The 18,042-nt window shown below is 51.7% G+C and overlaps 1 protein-coding gene across 1 annotated transcript in view; it reads left to right on the top strand.

The window, feature by feature from the left end:
• Positions 1-406: 406 nt before the first annotated feature.
• Positions 407-18,042, top strand: part of LOC140453820 (peroxisomal ATPase PEX6-like) — a 49,592-nt gene continuing 31,956 nt past the window's right edge. The window contains exons 1-7 of the mRNA XM_072548709.1: positions 407-2,183; positions 2,641-2,807; positions 5,094-5,177; positions 8,872-8,974; positions 11,532-11,668; positions 13,079-13,190; positions 15,589-15,797. Coding sequence (XP_072404810.1) covers positions 444-2,183; positions 2,641-2,807; positions 5,094-5,177; positions 8,872-8,974; positions 11,532-11,668; positions 13,079-13,190; positions 15,589-15,797 — 2,552 coding nt within the window. The 5' untranslated portion in view covers positions 407-443. The remainder of the gene's footprint in view (positions 2,184-2,640; positions 2,808-5,093; positions 5,178-8,871; positions 8,975-11,531; positions 11,669-13,078; positions 13,191-15,588; positions 15,798-18,042) is intronic.

The following is an 18,042-nucleotide window of genomic DNA, read 5'->3' as shown; positions in this document are numbered from 1 at the left end:
AACCTCCTTTACCAAGATGGCGGACACCGAGCGGCTGCGGCAGCCGTAATGCATCAATGCACGTGCGCACCTTCACCAAGCTGGCGGACACCATGTTCTTCTCCAGATGGTGGGGCGTAAATTGTTATTCCTCCTTTACCAAGAGGGGCGATGAAATTTATTATGCATTATTGGATTACAGTAACCCCGTCTCTGCTTTTATCGGGGGGGGGTGTGATCAAGAAGGAATAATCCTTTACTATGATGGCGAGGACACGGCATCCCGTTGGGACAAAGGCCGCTGGTGTGGAATAACCCTTTACCAAGATGTCGGATCATTCCTCCCCCCCCCCCCCCGGTAAAACCGCCGCTCCGCCTTCATCAAACTGACGGATGGTATTCACACTGCAGGGATAGGTCCGCTTCTCCTTTACAAAGATGGCCGGGCCCCGTTTGTTAGGTGGATGGGGTTGTGCCCTCTGTCCTTTACCAATATGTCGGTGCCAGTGGCTGTTCGCTCTGAGCTCCGGCTTTGCCGGCGCTTCCCGCCTCATCTCCACCCGCTGCAGGTTCTCACCCCGAGGGCGGCCTTTAGCTCTGGCCCCTGGCCCAGCGCCGGCTCTCGCTGTGTCCTCTCCCTGAGAAGCGGCACGTCCTGGTCCCCGGGTCCAGGCCTCTTCGTCTCCGCCACCGTCAGCGAAGAGGAGCCGCCTGAGGCCGAGCCCCAGGGTCAGGCCGAGAGGGGGACCGGGCCCCAGGGGGAGGCCGAGAGGGGGCCCGGGCCCCAGGGGGAGGCCGAGAGGGGGCCCGGGCCCCAGGGGGAGGCCGAGAGGGGGACCGGGCCCCAGGGGGAGGCCGAGAGGGGGACCGGGCCCCAGGGGGAGGCCGAGAGGGGGCCCGGGCCCCAGGGGGAGGCCGAGAGGGGGCCCGGGCCCCAGGGTCAGGCCGAGAGGGGGCCCGGGCCCCAGGGGGAGGCCGAGAGGGGGACCGGGCCCCAGGGGGAGGCCGAGAGGGGGCCCGGGCCCCAGGGTCAGGCCGAGAGGGGGACCGGGCCCCAGGGTCAGGCCGAGAGGGGGCCCGGGCCCCAGGGGGAGGCCGAGAGGGGGCCCGGGCCCCAGGGTCAGGGCGAGAGGGGGACCGGGCCCCAGGGTCAGGTTACTGGGATCCCACTCCGAATATACACCAGTAAACTGTTTCCCAAACATTATGGGTTATGGATGGAAGAGGATGTGGCGGAGGAATCCCCAGGGCTGCAAGACAATGAGTTTGGTGCCCAAGCCTGGCTGAGGGTCTCCCTGGTACACTCAGTGCCCACCCTGACCAAGGTGGTACTTGGTGCCCGCAGCAAGGCCAGCTTGTACTGGGCTGGCTCACAGAACTTTGCCAATGGCCTCCTGGTCCTGATATGCCAGCAGCAGCAGATCCTGCTGAGGCAAGGCGATGTTCCTGTTATACCCTACCATCCCATATTTGGGGAGGACAGCAGTGAAGTCTTTACCAACCTCTTGGAGCTGGTGGTCCTGGAATGCCAGCCTGTTTTGCAAGGAGTCCTGTCTGTGAACACTAGCCTGGTACTCACTGAGTTCAGAGAGGCCAGTCAGCTGCCCTGCAGTGAGTTGCAGCCCGTCAGGCACCTCCAGCCTCTTTGCGTTTCTGATTTTGCCCATTACACCAGTGGAGTTTGGGGGGCAGGCTTTGGGATGGAGCATGGCAAACCGCTGGACTCTGACATCATGACTTTTCTGCGAGCCCTAGAGTGCAGGCTGGAGGTCACCGTGGTGGACGTGCCTGCACTTCTCAACAACAGGAGGCTTCGACCCCTCACTGTGGCTGGGCAAAACAGCGGCCTGGATGCTGATAACCTGCTGGTCCTAACCAAACCAGCTCTGCAGCGCCTGGGTCTTTTCAATCGCGAATGGGTCCTCATCTCATTACTGGAACCGACCATGGAGAGGGAGCAGCGTGCAGAGCCTGAGGCAGAGCAGCCCGATCGGACAGGGGAACTCTACAGCAGTCCCAGCCTGATGGGAGGCAGCTCTGATCGGTGGCTGCGTGGGCGGCTTGCCTCTGTGGTTGTGGTGGAAGTGGCTAACAGTGCCCACCTGGAGCTGGCAGAGAACACAGCAGCAATCTCGCACACGCTTTGGTTTAACATTTCCAATGGGGCCCCAATGCCAATTGCCAGTAGGACGCTGAAAATCAAGGTGGGCAGCTGGAGGTGGCAGGGGACGGTGGGAAGTGGGGTGGGGGAAGAGGGATAGAGGGAGGGAAGGACGTGGGGTAAGATTAAGAGTGTCGTTTCTCTGATTATGGAAGATTGTGAGTAAATTCTGAACAATTTCACGGTTCACTTGAGGGAAGGGAGGTCACTGCCACACTCTGGTGTGACCAGCCTGTGCCCTTACTCCCAAAGTACACTAGGCCATTCAGGCCCTTGACTGGAAGCCATCCAACTCCTTGGGTCTGTTGCACAGGAATAGGAGAAAGCCAATTAGGCTTTAACGTCTGCTAAAGAGGTTCAGGAAAAGGAGGCCATTCGGCTCTTTTGGAGTTGTTATTGCACACTGGCTGTTCCCCCTCCACAGAACGAAGCTGCAGCTCTGACACTCTCTGTTACTCACTTTACTGACTCAATGCTGAAAGTAGCTTGTTGTGTTGCAGCGATTTTACCAGCCAGCCGCTGGGAGCAAACAGCTGAAGGACAGTCGTTCAGCTCTCTCCATCCCTCCACTGGCAAATGAGCTTCATGTAAAAGTCATCTTCTCTCCAACATACAATGCCAGAGCTGTGTATGATGGTCTACTGTTGGAGCATTTTAAAACACCAAGGTTAGTGCTGGCGTGGGACGGGAGTGCAGGCTGCTTCAGTACAGCCAAATATTCCTGTGGATCCGCATGGATCTGCACTCAGTGCTGACATTCCCTTGGATCCGCACTGTCTCAGCAGGTATTCCCAGGGATCCACACTGTCTGAGCAGGTATTCCCAGGGATCCACACTGTCGGAGCATGTATTCCCATGGATCCGCACTGTCAGAGCAGGTATTCCCAGGGATCCACACTGTCAGAGCAGGTATTCCCAGGGATCCACACTGTCAGACCAGGTATTCCCAGGGATCCGCACTGTCTGAGCAGGTATTCCCAGGGATCCACACTGTCAGAGCAGGTATTCCCAGGGATCCACACTGTCAGACCAGGTATTCCCAGGGATCCACACTGTCAGAGCAGGTATTCCCAGGGATCCACACTGTCAGACCAGGTATTCCCAGGGATCCACACTGTCGGAGCATGTATTCCCAGGGATCCACACTGTCGGAGCATGTATTCCCAGGGATCCACACTATCGGACCAGGTATTCCCAGGGATCCGCACTGTCTGAGCAGGTATTCCCAGGGATCCGCACTGTTGGGCCAGGTATTCCCAGGGATCCACACTGTCTGAGCAGGTATTCCCAGGAATCCGCACTGTCTGAGCAGGTATTCCCAGGGATCCGCACTGTCTGAGCATGTATTCCCATGGATCCGCACTGTCGGGCCAGGTATTCCCAGGGATCCGCACTGTCTGAGCAGGTATTCCCAGGGATCCGCACTGTCTGAGCAGGTATTCCCAGGGATCCACACTGTCTGAGCAGGTATTCCCAGGAATCCGCACTGTCTGAGCAGGTATTCCCAGGGATCCGCACTGTCTGAGCATGTATTCCCATGGATCCGCACTGTCGGGCCAGGTATTCCCAGGGATCCGCACTGTCTGAGCAGGTATTCCCAGGGATCCGCACTGTCTGAGCATGTATTCCCATGGATCCGCACTGTCTGAGCATGTATTCCCATGGATCCACACTGTCTGAGCAGGTATTCCCATGGATCCACACTGTCTGAGCAGGTATTCCCAGGGATCCGCACTGTCTGAGCAGGTATTCCCAGGGATCCACACTGTCTGAGCAAGTATTCCCAGGGATCCGCACTGTCTGAGCAGGTATTCCCAGGGATCCACACTGTCGGAGCATGTATTCCCAGGGATCCACACTATCGGACCAGGTAATCCCTTGGATCCACACTGTCTGAGCAGGTATTCCCAGGGATCCGCACTGTCTGAGCAGGTATTCCCAGGGATCCGCACTGTCGGGCCAGGTATTCCCAGGGATCCGCACTGTCTGAGCAGGTATTCCCAGGGATCCACACTGTCTGAGCAGGTATTCCCAGGAATCCGCACTGTCTGAGCAGGTATTCCCAGGGATCCGCACTGTCTGAGCAGGTATTCCCATGGATCCGCACTGTCTGAGCAGGTATTCCCAGGAATCCGCACTGTCTGAGCATGTATTCCCAGGGATCCGCACTGTCTGAGCAGGTATTCCCAGGGATCCGCCACTGTCTGAGCATGTATTCCCATGGATCCACACTGTCTGAGCAGGTATTCCCAGGGATCCGCACTGTCTGAGCAGGTATTCCTATGGATCCGCACTGTCTGAGCAGGTATTCCCAGGATCCACACTGTCTGAGCAGGTATTCCAGGGATCCACACTGTCTGAGCAGGTATTCCCTTGTATCCGCACTGTCTGAGCAGGTATTCCCAGGGATCCACACTGTCGGAGCAGGTATTCCCTTGTATCCGCACTGTCTGAGCAGGTATTCCCAGGGATCCACACTGTCTGAGCAGGTATTCCCAGGGATCCACACTGTCTGAGCAGGTATTCCCTTGGATCCACACTGTCGGAGCATGTATTCCCATGGATCTGCACTGTCTGAGCAGGTATTCCCAGGGATCCACACTGTCTGAGCAGGTATTCCCAGGGATCCACACTGTCGGAGCATGTATTCCCATGGATCCGCACTGTCGGCGCTGACATTCCCATGGATCCACACTGTCGGCGCTGGCATTCCAGAGTTTGGGAGCCTTTGTGCCCATCATGTTCCCATGGTTACAAGGTCTCCCTGCTCACCACAGTCATGGTGTCATCATTGTTGTTATGATTGTGTGGGTTCCTCCTTCCTGTGGTTACATATATGGACGGTGCTCTATGTGTACATGGGTTTCCTGTGGTCCTCTGAGTACAGCAGATACTGGGCTCTCGACCAGCTGCCAGTTGAGGTTCAATGTTGTTCTTTGTGCCCACGGTACAGGCTTATCCATTCAGGGGATGTGCTGTGTGTCCGAACACAGGGCAAGGCTGAGTTCATTGAGAGCAGTTCGGAGAGATCAGTGAGGTAAGGAGCAAAGCCAGAAAATCTGCAAGGTATTCCCGCCCCCCCAACCCCATCCTCCCTCCCCCCCCCACCCCCTCCTCCCTCCCCCCCCCACCCCCTCCTCCCTCCCCCCCCCATCCCTCCCTCCCCCCCCATTCCCCCTCCTCCCTCCCCCCCCCCCATTCCCCCTCCTCCCCCCCCCTCCCCCCCTCTCCCCCCCTCTCCCCCCCTCTCTCCCCCCCCTCTCCCCTCCACCCCCCCCTCACACCCCTCACCCCTGCCCCTCCTCCCCCTCCGCCTCATCCGCTCCCTCCCTCCTCCCCCTCCCTCCCTACTCCCCCCCTCCCCCCACCCCCTCCTCTCCCCCCCTCCTCCCCCCCTCCCCCCTCCCCTCCCCTCCCCCTCCCCTCCCCCTCCCCCCCCCCCCTCCTCCCCCTCCCCCCCCCCTCCCCCCTTCCCCCCCTCCATCTCCACCTCCCCCCCCCCCCCCTCCCCCCTGGGGTGCTCTGTTTCTCTCTGTTTTTAATGTGCGTGTACCCGACTCTCACCGTTTCTTCACGGGAGATGATGAACTGCCAAGGACACAGTTTGTACCCTGTCCTGTTTCCCAACAGCCCAATGCTCTCTGGCTTCTGCTTAAATTTCCAGTTTTTAGAATTCTAATTTTTATTTAGAAATCCTTCCTTGGCCTCTCTCTTCTCCAACCCAACAACCCTCTGATTTATCTGCATTCATCTAACACCGGCCTCAGTGCGTTCACTACCTTCATCCCAGACTATAGATCAAACAAAGATCAGTCCAGCACAGAAACAGGCCATTCGGCCCTCCAAGCCTGCACTGACATATTTTGCCCTTCATACTAAAAACTGTCTTCACTGACAGGATCTGTATCCCTCTATTCCCTTCCTATTTGTGTATCCGTCCAGGTGCTTCCTGAATGTTGCTGTTGTGTCTGCTTCACCACCACCTCTGGCAGCATGTTCCAGGCACTCCCCACCCTTTGTGGGAAAAACATACATCGTACATCTCTTTTAAACGCCCCTGCACACCCTTTGTCCCTTCAGGAACTGACCTCTCCACTCTAGGAAATAGATTCATTCTTTCCACTTTATCCGTGCAATCTGCAACCTTATAAACTTCCATCAAAGTCACCCCTCAACCTCCTGCGTTCCAGTGAAAACAAACCCACTTTATCCAGCCTTTCTTCCTAGCTAAAATCCCCCATATTACGCAACATCCTGGTAAATCTTGTTCTGTATCCTCTCCAAAGCATCCCCATCCTTCTGGTAAGATGGTGACCCGAACTGTGTGCAATATTTGAAGTGTGGCCTAACTGAAGATCTATAAAGCTGCAGCATAACTTGTCCTACCCTTAGACTCACTGCCCCTTTCCAATGAAGGTAAGCATGCCATAAGCCTTTGTTACTCCCTTATCTAGCTGCACTACCACCTTCAGTGGCCTGTGGACCTGCACACCAGATCCCTCTACATACCAACAGACCTAAGGGTTCTGCCGTTCACTGTATAATTTCCACCTGTACTTGACCTTCCAAAATGCATCACCCCACATTTGTCCGGATTAAACACCACCTGCCATTTTTTTTGCCCATGCCTCCAACTGATCTATATCCTGCTGTATCCCCTGACAATTCTCCTCACTATCTGCAACTCCACAACCTCACTAATTAGACCACCACGTTTTCCTCCAAATCATTTCCAGCAGAGGTCCCAGCAGTGATCCCTGTGGTACACCATGAGTCACAGCCCTTCCACCCCTACCCTCTATCTCCTGTGACTAAGCCAGTTCTGTCTCCAGCTCACCCCTGATACCATGTGACTTCACCTTTTGTACCAGTCTGCCATGAGGGGACCTTGTCAAAAGCTTGACTGAAATCCATGTGGACAACATCAGCTGCTTTTCCCTCATCAACCATCTTTGTCACCTCCTCAAAAACCTCAATTAAGTTAGTGAGGTTCAGCCTCCCCCGCAAAAAACCATGCTGTCTATTGCTAATACAACCATGTGCTTCGAAACACATGTAGATCTTGTCCCTGAGAATCTTTTCCAGTGATTTCCCTACCACTGAGGTAGGAGACTGCAAGGCTCATAGGCCTTTAATTCCCCGGATGATCCCTGCTACCTGTAATTCCCTGGATGATCCCTGCTACCCTTCTGAAACAATGGGACAACACTGGCTAGTCTCCTGTCCTCTGGAACCTCACCTATAGCTAAATAGGATACTTGCCTCCCTTAAGATTCTGGGATAGATTCCATCAGGACCCTGGACTCATCGACCTTAATACTTTTTAAGATGCACCACACCTCCTCTTTGTTAATAGCAACTTGGCTTAGAAACCTGACCACTCCCTTCCCTGAGACCATACTCCACCAATTCCTTCTCTCAGTGATTACCAACACAAAGTATTTCCTTGGAAACCTCACCTCCCTCTTCTGGCTGCACACACAGATTCCCTCCTTTGTCTTTGAGTAGGCCAACCTTTTCCCTGGCTGAACTCTTGCTTCTTATACAGGTATGAAAAGCCTTGGGATTATTAGGTTTGAGAAGATTTGTAGCTCAGGTTGAGGTTCTGCATGTCGGTTTGCTCACTGAGCTGGAAGGTTCATTTTCAGACGTTTCGTCACTATACCAGGTAACATCTTCAATGGGCCTCTGGATGAAGCTTTGTCCAGAAGCTGACTGAAGATGTTACCTGGTATAGTGACGAAATGTCTGAAAATGAACCTTCCAGCTCAGTGAGCAAACCTGCATCCAGCCTTGGGATTCTCCTTAATCTTGTTTGCACTTGACTTTTCATGACACCGATTAACCCTTCTAATTCCTTGTTTAAGTTCTTTTCTACTTTGCTGATATAATTAAAGGGCTTTGTCAGTTCCCATTCTCCTTGACCTTACCTATGCTTCCTTTTTTTTCTTTTTGACCAAGGTCATGCCATCGCTGGGTCATCCAGGGTTCACATAACGTGCAGTACCTAGCCTTCATTCTCACAGGAACATGCTGCACCTGAACTCTTATCAACGGCTGTTTGAAATACTCCCACATGTCCCATGTAGATTTACTCTCAAACAACCACCTCCAATCAGCACTGTCCTGTTCCTACCTAATATTATTGTAATTTATCTTCCCTCAGTTTTAACACCTTCACCCGAAGACTGCAGTAATCCTTACCCATGAGTATTTTAAAACTCACGGTATTATGGTTACTGCCCCCGATATGAAAACATAGTCACCTGGTCAGTGACGTTTTCCCGCCCTAAACCTCTCCACCTTCCTTCATGTTCCTCGTTAATGGCATTCTTTAACGGCCAACTCTTTAAGAATGCGTTTGGTCATCTGAACCATGACCACTTCATTTTGTGGATAATATTCCTGTGCAGGCCATGCTAGGTTAATGGTGCTTTATAAATGCAGCTCTTATTTCCATCACTGGAGCTGTCTTTTTAGTCTGGTTTTCCAGATATTATTGCTCCTGCCCTGCCCTGTCCTGCCCTGTCCTGCCCTGTCCTGTCCTGTCCTGTCCTGTCCTGTCCTGCCCTGCCCTGCCCTGCCCTGCCCTGCCCTGCCCTGCCCTGTCCTGCCCTGCCCTGTCCTGCCCTGTCCTGCCCTGCCCTGCCCTGCCCTGCCCTGCCCTGCCCTGCCCTGCCCTGCCCTGCCTTCCTGCTGAGGATCTGAAGGGCTGGTATCCTTGCTTTCAGATGGCCGGTGCTGTACCTGAAGGTGAGCTCAGTGTCTGGGCACGCAGCTCCTGAGTCTGGCCCTGATTTCCTGGCTGACAACGAGCACACCTCCCTGTACCTGGTGAGTCTGTGGTTCATCCACATTTACAGCGCCATGTACGGTACTGATTCCAAACACAGCTTTCCTGGGATGATTGTCTCATTAGTTCAAGGAGGACAGCTACTGCGGGTCCTGGTTTTTGGGCTTGTGTCAATAAGGAATTAAAGAGGCCAAATCTCAAGCAACAGACATTTTTCTTTATTTAAATGATGATGAATGTTGGGTCCAGCATTTATTCGCTGTCCTTAGCTGCTGTTGAGAAGGAGGGAGTGAGCTGCCTTGTTGATCCGCTGCAGTCCATGTGCAACAATGTCCTGGAGTTTCCAACCAGCGGAGAGTTTGCTCCCGATGCCCATTGATTCCAGTTTTGCCCGGGCTCCTTGATGCCACACTCGGTCGAATGCAGCCTTGATGTCAAGGGCTGTCCCTCTCCCCTCCCCTCTGGAATCCAGCTCTTTTGTCCATGTTTGACCCAAGGCTGGAATGAGGTCAGGAGCTGGGTGACCCTGGGGGAACCCAAACTGGGCGTCACTGAGCAGGTTATTGCTGAGCGGGTGCTGCTTGATAGCTCTGTTACTGACCCCTTCCATCACGTTACTGAGGACCGAGGGGAGACTGATGGGGGGGGGGGTAATTGGCCGGGTTGGATCTGTCCTGCTTTTTATGTACAGGACATACCTGGGCAATGTTCCACATTGTCGGGTAGATGCCAGTGTTGTAACTGTACTGGAACAGCTTGGCTCGGGGAGCGGCAAGTTGTGGAGCACAAATTAGATTTTGGGATTGGTGACCACACCCATCTCATACATGTACAGCGTGGAATCAGACCCTTCGGTCCAATTCCACCAAATTTTCAGAAAATTTATTAAATTATTTAGAAGCAGGAAATGAGGCGTATGTTAATGAATTGGATCAAACCTAATCCACCATGCGATTGACAATGCCTCCGTGTTATCCGAGAATGATAAGGCAGTTAGTGTGGAATATGCTTCTCCCAGTAAACCTGTGGAGAATCCTGTCAAACTGAAGTGTTCGAGGCCTTATCCCCGAGATCTTCCTTCAACTGCTTCAGACCTGGCTTCCATCTGAAGAAAGCTGCGCCATTGTTGCTACGCCCCATTACGTGGGCTGGTGATCTACACTGTGTTAACCATCCGTTTCAATCCTTCTGACCGTTGGACATGAGGCAACTGCTTATGATGTAGGAGCAGCTGTAAGCCATTCAGCCCATCAATTCTGCTGTTCCATTTTAGGACAGCGTGGTTGGGCTGACGATCCTCAATTCCACCTTCCTACCTTTTTCTCTATAGCCCTCGATTCATCCCTTACTGATTAAAAATCTATCCATCTCCGCCTTGAATAGACTTAATGACCTATCCTCAACAGCCCTGTGCAGTAGTGAATTCCACACATTCGCCGTCCCTGAGAAAAGGAATTCCTCCTCATCTCTGTCTTAAATATGTGATTGTGTGGAGGTGCTGGTGTTGGACTGGGGTGGACAAGGTCAGAAGTCACACAACATCAGGTTATAGTCCAACAGGTTTATTTCAAATCACAAGAATTTGGAACATTGCTGCTTCGTCAGGTGATGTGTTACTCCATTTCCAAATGCAACAAGATCTGGACAATATCCAGGCTTGGGCTGACAAGTGGCAAGTGACGTTCATGCCACATATGTCAGGCACTGACTATCCACTAAGAGACAATCTAGCCTTCACCCCATGACAATCATCAATAAGAGAGAATCTAACCACTGACCCTTCGCATTCAATTCCTCTAATACCAATATCCTGGGGGTTGCCATTGACCAGAAACTGAACTAGAATCGTCCCATAAACACTGTGTATACAGGAGCAGGTCAGAGGCTGAGATTACTGTGATGAGTAACTCCCCAAAGCCTGTCCACCATCTACAAGGTACAAGTCAGGAGTGGGAGGGAATACTCCCCACTTGCCTGGATGGGGGCAGCTCCAACAACACTCAAGAAGCTCAACACCATCCAGGAGAAAGCAGCCGCTTGATTGGCACCACATCCACAAACACTGCCCCCCCCCCCCCAACGACGCTCAGTAACAGCAGTGTGTACTGTCTACAAGATGCTCTGCTCATTGCTTCACTGTCTCTGGGTCAGAATCCTGGAATTCTCTCCCCAAGGGCATTGTGGGTCTACCCACAGCACATGGACTGCAGTGGTTCAAGAAGGCAGCTCACTCCCACCTTCTCAAGAGGCAATAAATGCTGGGTGAGCAAGTGATACCCACATCCCACAAGTGAATAAAATAAGAAGCTGCCTTGTTTTTCTAAACCCCACTGAGAACAGGGTAAACATGGGATGAGAAAGTTGTTTGTCATCGGCTTCTGGAGCCCAGTGGCCTTGGTGATTTTTATCATCGCCTTCCTTTTCTTGATTTTAGTTTGAAATTGGAGTTTGGGAAAGGAGGTAACACTGTAGCTGGTTAGGCGAGACCTCGTGCTCAGAACAAGCTCAAAACACTCCCTTTCAACAGGATACCGATTTCTTGCAAATCCTCCAGACTATTGCTTTGTGTATGTCATCATATTTTGGTCTGTATTTCAGGATGGTTGTGTTAACAGCTTTATCCCTGCCGCAGCTGCATCCAATGGTCATCAATTCTGGGGTAGCACATCTCCCCCTGGACTGACCAACATTGTAGATATCCTCAGTAGCATCATGCAGCCCTACCTGCACACTGGGTCAGTATGTGAAGGTAACAAACACAGATCTGTACTCTGTATTAAACCCCATTGCTATACCTGTCCCTGGGAGTATTTGAGCTGAAAAATGTGTTGCTGGAAAAGCGCAGCAGGTCAGGCAGCATCCAAGGAACAGGAGAATCGACGTTTCGGTCATCAGCCCCTCTTCAGGAATGAGGAAGGTGTGCCAAGCAGGCTAAGATAAAAGGTAGGGAGGAGGGACTTGGGGGAGGGGCGTTGGAAATGCGAGAGGTGGAAGGAGGTTAAGGTGAGGGTGATAGGCCGGAGAGGGGGTGGGGGCGGAGAGGTCAGGAAGAAGATTGCAGGTGAGGAAGGTGGTGCTGAGTTCGAGGATTGGTGTGGGGAGGGGAAATGAGAAAGCTGGAGAAATCTACATTCATCCCTTGTGGTTGGAGGGTTCCGAGGTGGAAGATGAGGTGCTCTTCCTCCAGGCGTCGTGTGGTCAGGGTCTGGCGATGGAGGAGTCCAAGGACCTGCATGTCCTTGGTGGAGTGGGAGGGGGATTTGAAGTGTTCAGCCATGGGGTGGTTGGGTTGGTTGGTCCGGGTGTCCCAGAGGTGTTCTCTGAAACGTTCCGCAAGTAGGCGGCCTGTCTCCCCAATATAGAGGAGGCCACATCGGGTGCAGCAGATGCAGTAAATGATGTGTGTGGAGGTGCAGGTGAATTTGTGGCGGATATGGAAGGATCCCTTGGGGCCGTGGAGGGAAGTAAGGGGGGAGGTGTGGGCGCAAGTTCTGCATTTCTTGCAGTTGCAGGGGAAGGTGCCGGGAGTGGAGATTGGGTTGGTGGGGGGGTGTGGACCTGACGAGGGAGTCGCGGAGGGAGTGGTCTCTCCGGAACGCAGATAGGGGAGGGGAGGGAAATATACCCCTGGTGGTGGGGTCCGTTTGGAGGTGGCGGAAATGATGGCAGATGATACCCTGTACGTGGAGGTTGGTGGGGTGGTAGGTGAGGACCAGTGGGGTTCTGTCCTGGTGGCGGTTGGAGGGGCAGGGTTCAAGGGCGGAGGAGCGGGAAGTGGAGGAGATGTGGTGGAGAGCATCGTCAACCACATCTGGGGGGATATCGCAGTCTTTGAAGAAGGAGGCCATCTGGGTTGTTCGGTATTGGAATTGGGAGTATTTGATGGGGACGGTATAGAGGGAGCTTTATTCTGTATTTAATACTGTGCTGTCCCTGTCCCTGGGACTGTGTGGTGGGGACAGTATAGAGGGAGCTTTACTCTGTATTTAATACTGTGCTGTACCCGTCCCTGAGAGTGTTTGATGAGGACAGTATAGAGGGAGCTTTACTCTGTATTTAATACTGTGCTGTCCCTGTCCCTGGGAGTGTGTGATGGGGACAGTGTGTGCAATATCTCCTGACCTTTGTTTCCTGTATCCTCCCAGGCCTCCAATACTAGATTGGCCATGCAGTGTCCTGTTGTGGGGTCCGAGTGGGTGTGGGAAGACCACGGTGCTCCAAGCTGCTTGCTCCAAGTTCAACCTGCATCTAGTAAAGGTCAGTGAAAGGAATCAGGGCCAGGTACAGTAAGTCTGATATTGATGGTGTGCATAATCATGTCTGCCTATACTGAACACTGTGAACCTTTACCCGAACATACGTATTCCCTCACATTCCTGACTTGTATCTTGTAGATGGTGGACAGGCTTTGGGGAGTCAGGAGGGGAGTTACTCACCACAGTATTCCCAGCCTCTGACCTGCTCTTGTAGCTGCTGTGTTTATGTGGTGAATCCAGTTGAGTTTCTGGTCAGTGGTAAACTCCAGTGTTAATAGTGGGGGACTCAGTGATGGAGATACATTGAGGACTGTAGATGCCGGAGATCAGAGTCAAAGTGTGTGTAACCAAAAGAGAAAATGCAGGAAAATCTCAGCAGGTCTGGCAGGAGAAAAAAGAGCTGATGTTTCGAGTCTAACTGACTCTTTGTCAAAGCTTAAAAAAAAAGGGAGATCTAGGGAGGTATTTATACGAGGCTGAGAGAAGGCAACTCATGGCTCCAGAAGCAAAGGTACTGCTGCCTTCTCTCAGCCTCGTATAAATACCTCCCTGTTTCTCCATTTTTTTTAGCTTTGACAAAGGGTCAGTTAGACTCGAGACATCAGCTCTTTTCTCTCTTGACAGATGCAGCCAGACCTGCTGAGATTTTCCAGCGTTTTCTCTTTTGGTTTCAGTTTCCAGCATCTGCAGTAATTTGCTTTTTTTTTCAAAGTGTCTGTCACTGGAAAAGCACATCAGGTCAGGCAGCATCCGAGGAGCAGGAGAATCGACATTTTGGGCAAAGGCCCTTCATCAGGAATGTCCTAAATGTTAATTTTCCTGCTCCTTGGATGCTGCCTGACCTGCTGTGCTTTCCCAGCACCACACTTTTCGATGAGCATTCAGAAATGGAAACACAGTGGAGTGTCAAGGGGTGGTGATTAGATTGTCTGTATGGTGTGTATGTTACTTGGCACTTGTTCACCAAGCCTGGAGATTGTCTAGATCTTGTTTTATTTGAACACAGACTGCTTCAGTATCTGAGGAGTCCCGAATGGTGCTGAACATTGTGTAATCATCAGTGAACATCCCCACGTCTGACCTTGGGATGGAGGGAAGGTCATTGATGAAGAGCTGAAGATGGTTGGGCCTAGGACCCTCCCCTGAGGGACTCCTGCAGAGGTGTCCTGGAGCTGAGATGACTGACCCTCCAACAACCACAACCATCTTCCTCTGGGCCAGGTGTGACTCTAACCAGCGGAGAGTTTGCTCCCGATGCCCATTGATTCCAGTTTTGCCCGGGCTCCTTGATGCCACACTCGGTCGAATGCAGCCTTGATATCAAGGGCTGTCCCTCTCCCCTCCCCTCTGGAATCCAGCTCTTTTGTCCATGTTTGACCCAAGGCTGGAGTGAGGTCAGGAGCTGGGTGACCCTGGGGGAACCCAAACTGGGCGTCACTGAGCAGGTTATTGCTGAGCGGGTGCTGCTTGATAGCTCTGTTACTGACCCCTTCCATCACTTTACTGAGGATCGAGGGGAGACTGATGGGGGGTGGTAATTGGCCGGGTTGGATCTGTCCTGCTTTTTATGTACAGGACATACCTGGGCAATGTTCCACATTGTCGGGTAGATGCCAGTGTTGTAACTGTACTGGAACAGCTTGGCTCGGGGAGAGCAAGTTCTGGAGCACACGTCTTCAGTCCTATTGCTGGGATGTTGTCAGGGCCCATTGCCTTTACAGTATCCAGTGTCTCCAACCGTTTCTTCATATCACGTGGAGTGACCCGAATTGGCTGGAGCCTGGTATCTGTGACGCTGGGGACCACTGGAGGAGGCTGAGATGGATCATACACTCGGCACTTCAGACGGAAGATTCCTGTGAAAGTTTCAGCCTTCTCCTTTCCCCTGATGTGCTGGGCTCCTCCATCATTGAGGGGGGGGAGATTTGTGGAGCCGCGTCCTCCTACATTTGGGACTACGTTTGTCTCGGTACTACATTTCAGTCGGAGTTGTGTAGATACACTCTGGCAGCAGCTCTGAAGTGCTAGACTCTGTAGAAATACAGAAATTAGGCAAGGATGAAGCCAAATTGGAGTACTGTTTTAATGAAAACATAGTTTGGGAGAGGCCAACAAGGACAGGAATATCGCGAATGTGTACAGGATCGGTTCCGACAGCATGACGTTCTCAATGCAACATGGACTTTGTAAGGAGTCACATTGAATTAGTGCTGGAACATTGATCAGATTTGCATCATAGGTGGACAGGGAGGTCGAGAAGGCATTTAACACAGTTGTCTTCGTTGCTCAGATCTGGGTCAGGCAGATTCCATGGAGAGAAAGCCAGCTAATGTTTAGTCACGATGATATTTCACCTGTGGACTGTGTGTGTCTCTGTACTAACTTGAGTTCCCCTCCAGGTCGACTGTGCCTGTCTCTCTGCTGATTCCACTGCGGCCTCCGAAGCTAAGCTCCAAGCTGCCTTTGCAGAAGCTGAGGTATACTGTCCGAGTGTCCTGTTGTTGCACAACATGGCGATGATTGGAAGAATGAGGGATGATGTTGGTGCAGACTCGCGCCTGATCTCTTCATTTCACCGATTGATGAAGTCCCTCCCCCTGAGCTGCCGGTACGGTGTGATAAGTGATTGACTGAGAGTATACGTCCATGTCTGTGCCTGAAGTTCTAACCCCTCCCTACTCTGTTTTTGATTGGTCAGTGACACTCGTCCTGTTTATCAAACCCAGGGACCAGGCTTTTCCAGCTGGCGGCTTGTTAATGAGAGGAAGGAAAACCCATAATGCTAACATGAGAGAGGGAGATGCTGGCCTAGTGATATTATCACTGGACTGTTAATCCAGCGACCCAGGTAACGTTCTGGGGACCTGGGTTCCATAAGACCATAAGACATAGGAGTGGAAGCAAGGCCATTCGGCCCATCGAGTCCACTCCACCATTCGATCATGGCTGCTGGGCACTTCAACTCCACTTACCCGCATTCTCCCCGTAGCCTTTAATTCCTCGAGACAACAAGAATCTATCAATCTCTGCCTTGAAGACATTTAGCGTCCCGGCCTCCACTGCACTCCGTGGCAATGAATTGCACAGGCCCACCACACTCTGACTGAAGACATGTCTCCGCATTTCTGTTCTGAATTTACCCCCTCTAATTCTAAGGCTGTGTCCACGGGTCCTAGTCTCCTCACCTAACGGAAACAATTTCCTAGCGTCCACCCTTTCCAAGCCATGTATTATCTTGTACGTCTCTATTAAGTCTCCCCTTAATCTTCTAAACACCAATGAATACAATCCCAGGATCCTCAGCCGTTCTTCATATGTTAGGCCTACCATTCCAGGGATCATCCGTGTGAATCTCCGCTGGACACGTTCCAGTGCCAGTATGTCCTTCCTGAGGTGTGGGGACCAAAACTGGACACAGTACTCCAAATGGGGCCTAACCAGAGCTTTATAAAGTCTCAGTAGCACAACAGTGTTTTTATATTCCAACCCTCTTGAGATAAGTGACAACATTGCATTCGCTTTCTTAATCACAGACTCAACCTGCATGTTTACCTTTAGAGAATCCTCGACTAGCACTCCCAGATCCCTTTGTACTTTGGCTTTACGAATTTTCTCACTGTTTATAAAGTAGTCTGTGCTTTTATTCTTTTTGCCAAAGTGCAAGACCTCGCATTTGTTCACGTTGAATTCCATCAGCCATTTCCTGGACCACTCTCCCAAACTGTCTAGATCCTTCTGCAGCCTCCCCACTTCCTCAGTACTACCTGCCTGTCCACGTATCTTCGTATCATCTGCAAACTTCACTAGAATGCCCCCAGTCCCTTCATCCAGATCATTAATATATAATGTGAACAGCTGTGGCCCCAACACCGAGCCCTGTGGGACACCGCTCGTCACCGGCTGCCATTCCGAAAAAGAACCTTTTATCCCAACTCTCTGCCACGGCAGGTGGTGAATTTTGAATTCGATATATGTCTGGAATTAAGAATCAAATGGAGACAATAATCCATTGCTGACTTCGGAAAACCCCATCTGGTTCACTCATGTCCCTTAGGGAAGTAAACTGCCATCCTCACCTGGACTGGCCTACCTGTGACTCCAGACCCACAGCAATGTGGTTGTGCCTTAACTGCCCTCTGGGTAATTAGGGATGGGCAATAAATGCTGGGCCAGGCAGCAGTGCCCTCAACCTGTGAATGAAGAAAGTAAAAGTTGACTGTGTGTAGGTCTGGAGCGTTTGAAGCTTACTTAAATTCAATCACATTGGAACAAGGGCTTTTGAAGATTGGGAATCTGGATTACAGACAATAACAGTGAAAAGGTACTTCTGAACATTTGTGGAAATACAAACAGTAATAATATTTTCAAACAGTAATAATGCTAAATACAATCAACATCATATAAACTGAGGAATACAACCATCTGGGAAATGAAGTTCAGCTGGAGAAGTGAAGAGTTAAAGCCAGAGATTAATGAAACAATCATATTCTAAAATTTATTAGGTTCAGGAAACATTCTGTTAGGACAGATTGTAGCAAATGTAACTCCTTCTCTGAAGAGAGGAGGAGGAGGAGATAACTGGAAACTCTTGGCAAGTTAACGTGACATCTATCTTGGGAAGTTGGTCGACTAAATCATTAAAGATGTTCTGACTGGGCACTTGGAAACCCTTGTGGTAATCAGGGAGACTCAGCATGGTGTTTAACAATTTTGTGGAGTTCTCGGAGGGAGCACCATGTGCTGCAGGTAAAGAGGAGACTGTTGGTGGATTATTTGGATTTCCAGAAGATATTTGACAAGGTTCCACATCTGTCGGTTATTCTGCCGAGTATGTGCTCATGGTGTCGAGTTAA

The sequence above is a fragment of the Chiloscyllium punctatum genome, chromosome 3 (assembly GCF_047496795.1).
Source record: "Chiloscyllium punctatum isolate Juve2018m chromosome 3, sChiPun1.3, whole genome shotgun sequence".
Lineage (NCBI taxonomy): Eukaryota > Metazoa > Chordata > Chondrichthyes > Orectolobiformes > Hemiscylliidae > Chiloscyllium > Chiloscyllium punctatum.
Note: the sequence above shows the minus strand (reverse complement) of the source record. Positions and strands in the feature narration are given on the sequence as shown.